Here is a 7,500-nt window from a genome sequence, read left to right as displayed (position 1 = left end):
AATGAACATCTGTGTGGCGGAGTGGTAGCGGGGAGTGTTTGTGAGGCGTCTCAGAATGTCATTGTTGCACAACAGTGATGCGTCTCAAGGTCTCTTGGGTATAGTTCGTCCAGAGGGAACACCCATAGATACTGTAGCAGTACGAGCGGAATAGAAGCAGTTTCACGTCTCGGTGACCAGAAGGCAAACCTCCTTGCAATCATGTTGCCAGCTGCACATAGTTTCACGACGCCTCTGTTCAATGTCTGCCGTATCTTTAGGTCGTCGGTGATAATGTGACCCAAATACGAAATTCGTGCACAAATTCCAGCGATGGTTTCCGAGGAAAATTTGAGGTTCTGCAATATGCTTAGCGATCTCGGGAGCAGCGACATACACTGGGTCTTGGTTTCGTTGTAGATTATATCTAAAATTCCTCTGCAGATTGGCGGCAGGTGTCGATGAGTCGTTGGAGACCTTGCACTGATGGGGAAATCAGAACCATATCGTCGGCGTAACAGAGGTTGTTTATAGTTGTTTCATTGACGGTGCATCCGATTGGGAGCGAGGTTCAGTTTGACATTCAAGTCATCTGTGTACGTATTAAACAGGTAAGGAGAGAGAATGCCCCCTTGCCGGAGCCCGTTTAGGGAGCCGAAGGTGTAAGATAACACGTTACCCCAATTTGACACAGAATTGCTGTTGTGGAGAACCAGCAATGTAAAAATGCCAATTAGGTTACAGGGGTGTGCCCCTTTTATGCAGCTTCAGGAAGAGCTTCAGGTAGTTTACTCTGTCAAATGCTTTTCTCACATCTACAAACAAAGGAAAATAGGAGAGGCTGATGATAGGTAGTAATTAAAGCAATTCTTTCAGTATGTAGATGCAGGTGGTCGGTTGAGTGGTTTGCTTTAAACCCGAACTGGTTGTCAGTGGTGTGTAAAAAGGGAGAAGTCTAACTAGAAGAACAGACTCAAGTATCTTCGATGCGATCGTGTGATTGCAATCGGCCGGTAGTTGCCAGGGTCAGCTGCATCCTTTAGCTTGTTTTTGATTAATGGTATCAAGTGAACTAAGAGTAGGGAGTCTGGAAGAAACCGGTGAATTATGCACGCATTGAATAGGGCAGCTAGCAAAATGTAATTATCGGATGGCAGAGTTTGAAGGCCTCTGCAGGAAGACCATCACAGCCGGGCGATTTATTATTAGGTAGGCTGTTTATGGCATCGCTGATGTTACCTGGCGTAATACGGTCTGCAATATGAAATTGAATGTTGTCAGTAAGGAGGTTATCTACATCCCTTCGGGAATCTTGATCATTTATGCAATTCTAGGATATTTGTTGAAGTGATACGCCCCACATACTTGCAATAGCTTCGTCTCCGACTGCTTCCCCTACTCTCTGTGATAGCTTTTTAGTTTTGGGATTTAAAGACTGGATATCTTTCCAAAGACGAGGATAATCACCAGATTCTAAGTTTCTAGACATTGCATCGGCTCTTAGTTGTTTTTCATTTAGCCTGCAGTGCTTAAGAGCAAGTTTGAACTGCGCTCTCGCCTGTCTCATTAGCAATGCAGTGTGCCCTTCCCTGGGGCTACCATTTTGCCTCCACAGTAAAACATTTCTCGTGAGTATGTATACAGATCTTTAACCAAGTCATTCCATCCAGGTATATTACGAGAATTAACCTTGACGAAATCTGTAGGCAGTCCTGCCCGAAGCAAGCAAAGCGGAGATTATGTTCGAATAGAATTCATTCAGATCCCTCTTGTGGTGGTCATTTCTACAATTTGTGTTAGTACAAAGTAAGGCGTCTGCCGTTTGAACTATTGACCGCAACCTGGTTTCCGTGGTCGCCCTAAAGTCTCTGTTTTCTGTTGGTTTTTAAAATCCCAGTTTACCGCTGTGGTCGATCAGTTAGGGGTTCACGGTAGGAGGGTTGGGGTACTGAATGACACCTGTAAATGGGATGTGATCGTAGCCCGTTGCAAGATCCATAGCGAATATTGCAGGTCATAATAGAATCATGAAGTTGTGGAGATGTGATGCAGTGGTCCAGCCAGGAAGTTGTAATAGCGTCCGCTCTATTATGTACATATGAATAGGAGGAGGAGGGAGGGAGGAGCATTACATCGCTAATTTGGAGAGCATGATTTTGACAGAAGCGAGTAAGTTTCATTATAAAAATTGTTTTGTGGGGTGAGAATTAAGGTCCCCGATTATACAAATATGATCAGCAGGAGAATCATGAATAATACTGTGTAATTCCCCTAGGATCATGCAGTAATGATCAAAATTATTGTTATTTTTCCCATGGCATATAAACATTAATAATTAGGATAATCGAGTTCCCTACTGTCACTTGAAGCCCCAAGCAATCTGTCACTCCTGTAGGTCATCACCTTTATCGTATTGTCTAACGATTGTGCCACAGGAAAGAAAGGCCTCCTTTCGGGCGACCGGCTAGGATTTGATCTGTAACTTGCATCGATGAAGTCGAGAAGGTTCTGTAGTCTTCATGAATTGAATCGCATATGGCAAGGTCATGTGGCCCAGAGGAGCGTTTCTTGCAGTGCAATAATGCCTTTGAAGTTTTTTGCAGAACATGTTTAGAAGAGGAATGTTCCGCTTGAGGCCAAAGATATTCCAATGTAGGTCACCCCCGCTGATAATCTTCCTTTAATCTTCTTAAGCGTTGGTTGAATGAAAACCTTGTCGATAATATCTGAAATCCATGCTCCTTTTGAGATGTTCATTACCTGCCTCTCTATTATTAAGGCCAATTCCATCATTTGACTCTTGTACCGGCAGTTGCTGCTATAAATTACACTTGACAAATTCCAGTTTATTCTATGATTATGTTCATTTATATGGTTGAAAATAGCTGAGTTCTGTTGTCCATACCTAACTGACCGTTTGTGTTGTATTAATCTCTGGGGAAGTGATTTACCTGTAAATCTGATGTAAGATTGGTCACAGTCCTGGCATGGGATCTGGTAAACCCCAGTGTCCTTGGGAGATTTCTTTTGTTGGACGTTCATCAGGAATTTGGCTAAGGTGTTTTGGTATGTAAATGCTAAAGGGTTAGATTTTCCGAGGGTCTGAGTCACCTTCTTAATCGTGTCCAAGTGTGGAATTTTTATTTTATTGTTAGGTGTATCTCTGGTCTTGTCTTTATGGGGTCGGTAGAAAATTACGTTTGCTTTGTGAATTGCTTTCTCAATTATATGGTCAGGATACTTTAAAGACGAAAGTTGCTTGCGAATTAGTTCAAATTCTTTTTCCAGGAAATCTGGGGAACAAATTCGTAAGGCTCTTAAGAACAGGTTGCTGGCTACACCTATCTTGATAGCAATGTTGTGATAGGTATATACTCAAATATACCTGCCATCATACATGATTGTTAATACTCGGTCAATACTACGCTTTTACTTACCGAATATTTTTTATACTGGTGAACGATAATAATTAAATAAGAATTCTTCAGAACTCGTCTCTGAACTGCGAGCATTTTAGAAAACGCTTTACAGTCTTCATCTTATTTGCTCGCTTGTTTTTCGTCGGACTTTTCCTTCCTCTTATCTTATTTTTCTATTTTTTCTAGCACAATTTTCTTTATTTTTCTTCTGCTGTCTCTTAGTGCCCAGTGTTCTTTTTCCCCTCCCGTTCGCTTGCACGTCCAGTGAATCTTTTCGAAACGAAAAAAAAAAGGAAATTGAAGGGAAAAGAGACTGAACATTTATTTTCTGCTTGTACGTATTTATGGACATCGTATATTCTGAGATATCATATGAAATGCTGACGTATAAAAATGTGTTTTTTTTACCTGTTAGTTGAGGGAGATAGATGTGTATGCATTTATGTATGTATGTATGTATATATTCCTTCATCTATGTAAATATCATGTTCAATGCTTCTAAATTTATCACCTGTCAGTTGAGGGTATAATAGTTGTGTCCGAAATGTAACGCTGTAAAATCTATCTGTATATATATTATATATATATATATATATATATATATATATATATAATATATATATATATATATATATGAATAACTTGATCACGAAGTATATACAATACGTGATGCTATGTATAAATAAAGGAGATGCCACGGAGGGAAATATAAAGGCGAGAAAGCCAAAGATCTTTGGTCTACACGACCCTTTACTTAGGCACAACATTTTATATATATATATATATATATATATATATATATATATATATATATATATATGTGTGTGTGTGTGTGTGTGTGTCTGTATGTATGTATGTATTATATATATATATATATATATATATATATATCATATATATTATATATATATAATATATACTATATTATAAATTAATGAACGTATCGTGGCATAAAATCAAGCCAATATGTAAGAGGAATAACTTGTCCGATTCAATCAAGCAGAAAGAGGCTTTCAAATCAGCTCGAATGTTTAATAGGTAGGAAATCGCCCCAGGTTTCATTTAAAGTCAACAGCGGACTCGTCATTCGTTTCTGTCGACGGTAAAACAGCGATTACAACCTTCCGGCTTCCGGTAAATTACAGTTAAAAAGAGTTTTGTCAATTTAATAAAATTTGCGCTCTCTCACAGTTATGCCCAAATAATAACAATTTTGAGTTTTTTTTCTTTAATACATTGGCAATTTATTGTAACCCACTGCCGGTCCCCCCTTACCTACTTAATATTGATGCAAGCTCCCGTAATTTTCACACAGGGGCTTATTTTGCTTAACGTGTTCTGACATTCACTGGAGGTCACCCATCCAGTAAGTCCCCATAGACCGAGTTACCATAATTCCATGTCTTCGCTCGATCTATTATTTCACTCTTTTAATAGTTATTGCAAGATTACATTACTGACGCTACATGCGTAATGGGTTCGTAACGGGTGTTATGCTGGAAATTCTAACATGGTAAAGTGAACACTTCTCTCATCCCTGACCAGGTCTGTTTCGTAAAAAAGATGTTCCTTTTTTGCGAGGTTGTGTGTGTTGGAGTGGGGAAAGGACTGGATATATTAATTTGATTATAACTCAGCTTGAAACAGCATCGATAAAAATCCATCGTATAATTAACGGATTTGTTAAACATACTGAAAACTACTACTCGAAACGTAATTAAAAACATTTAGTTATTTTCTTTAGTTATTCAGCTTAATGAGTCGTGGAAAAAGGGTATTTTTTATCATGATTTACTTTGATACAAACGTTTCATGTTATTCAATTAGATATGACGTCCATGTAACTCTTATACGTAGAAACAGAACACGATACAAGGAGAATAAATAATGGAAAAATTAGCATGCGCTGTGAGGAGAAATCTTAAAATAATTTCTTGGGATGAATTAATGGCGGTAAAAGGAGTGTTAAGAACTAGTGACCATTATTTCGTTCTTTATTTTCAGCTGGTACAGGCCTTCAGAATCAATAATAGTATTAATAGTAATACTAACGAAGAAGAAGAAGGAAAAGGTGACCATTATTTCGTTCTTTATTTTCGGTTGGTATAGGTCTTCAAAACCAATAGTGGTATTTGATAGTAATACTAAAAAGGAGAAAAAGAAGAACGGGAAAAGTGCGGAAGAAATTACGATCACTTTCAGCCTTCAGGACATTCCATAACTTGTAGAGTAAAATGATAATGCACACATGATTAATTATTTACTCTTTATTTAACATCATTTTTGCAGAATCTTGTTATATGTATGCTATAATGATAATGATAATTTATCCTGATAAAAAGGATGGATGCATCTTGCGAGTTTATTTTATATGGAGTCTTATCAATTTTCCTTGCATTGATAATAATAATAATAATAATAATAATAATAATAAATAATATAATAATAATAATAATAATAATAATAATAATAAAGAAATGTATATGCAATTCTACAAATCAGACGAGAATATCAGATATCCATTAAAAATAAAAATAAAAAACAGCAAAACTCCGTCACAAGAACAGCATAGGAGGCTCCCCAGAAGGGATCATAACAACCACTCTCCTACCTTGGCCAAGGTGATGGATGAGATAGAGATTGATGGAGTAGGAGTCGCCCGACAAGCGGAAATCCCACAAGTTCTCTATGTGAGGGATTTGCAGGGCGTCGCACATCGACTGCACATGCGCAGAAGTTTGGTCGGACTGGGGTCCCAAGATGGCTGCTACTCCGGATCTCACGAGCGAACAGACTGAGACAGTTGGATGTGGTTTTAGTGATACATTCTTTTATTTTTATTTCTCACGCATTAAGCTGTAATCCATAAAATGGCAGTAACTACAGAGAAATATACATGTATATATATATATATATATATATATATATATATATATATATATATATATATATATATATATTATATATGTATATATCTAAACAGCGGTGGCTCGCTGAGGAGGAGGAGAACATAAAGATTTGCTAAAAGGGGTCAATTTTGATCCCGACGTTTCGTAATGTCTCCATTACATTTTCGAGGGCTGTACAAAATAGATGACATAAATTACAATAAAGCTAAAAATTTTATAATGTAAATATGTAATCATTGTGTAACTTCCATTTCTAAATTGTGAATTCTTAGCTTTATTGTAATTTACGTTATCTATTTTGTACGGCCCTCGAAAAAATGTAATGATGACATTACGAAATGCTGGGAAAATAAATTGACCCCTTTTAGCAAGTGTTTATGTCCTCCTCCTCATTGATGTGTGTTGTGTGTATGTATATATATATATATATATATATATATATATATATATATATATATATATAATATATGAAGGAGAAATGAATGGATAAATTTGCTTACTTTTTCTAGCCCCGCGGAAGGAGTCACCGAACGGGACGTTGTCGACCAAAGCAGCCAAACGAACGTGGCCCAACACGGTGCGATCGCTGTTGACGGAATTGACTGCGTACTTGAACGCTGCCTCCTGTCCGTCGTCTGCCAAGTCGAACAGGCCACCTGTGAACGACATCTTGAATTTGATAAGAAGAAAATTGCAGTCCTTACGAAGACCTATTTCCCCTGGGTAGTGTAAAAAAATAAAGAAATAAAAAGTTAAATTGATCAAGCTCCGTGTAACCAATAACATGCTCTCTTTTAACTGAAAGTTTTATACAAAGATTTTACTGTGGGATAGGCAGCCTGCAATCTTGAAGCCATTGCCTGCATGTAATTTTATGACTTAAGCCTAAAGCGATTTTGGTTCGACAGTTGATGACATTTTCGACAGTTGATGACAGTTTTGGAATAATAGTTGGGAAGATGTTGACATGTATTTGCCGCAAAATGAATTCTTTTCAAGCATTACGTTCACAAAATGACGGGAACTAGCCTTCCTATAATATATATTAATAGGGAATCAATCAAATATTTTAAGGACCATTCTTGGTTGGATTAAATCTTCTCATTGGTGTGTTAAAAGTTACTAGTTGGTCAAACACGTCAAGATGGCAGCAAATTTTCAATATAGACATTTTTCTTGAAAGCGGTAATTTT

At 37.4% G+C, this 7,500-nt stretch overlaps 1 protein-coding gene across 1 annotated transcript in view; it reads right to left on the bottom strand.

The window, feature by feature from the left end:
• The window catches only part of LOC135206875 (glutamate receptor ionotropic, kainate 2-like), a 59,382-nt gene extending 52,406 nt beyond the window's left edge, over positions 1 to 6,976 (bottom strand). Inside the window, 3 exon segments of the mRNA XM_064238357.1 lie at positions 3,091 to 3,115; positions 6,033 to 6,192; positions 6,808 to 6,976. Coding sequence (XP_064094427.1) covers positions 3,091 to 3,115; positions 6,033 to 6,192; positions 6,808 to 6,976 — 354 coding nt within the window.
• Positions 6,977 to 7,500: the final 524 nt, after the last annotated feature.

The sequence above is a fragment of the Macrobrachium nipponense genome, chromosome 31 (assembly GCF_015104395.2).
Source record: "Macrobrachium nipponense isolate FS-2020 chromosome 31, ASM1510439v2, whole genome shotgun sequence".
NCBI lineage: Eukaryota > Metazoa > Arthropoda > Malacostraca > Decapoda > Palaemonidae > Macrobrachium > Macrobrachium nipponense.
Note: the sequence above shows the minus strand (reverse complement) of the source record. Positions and strands in the feature narration are given on the sequence as shown.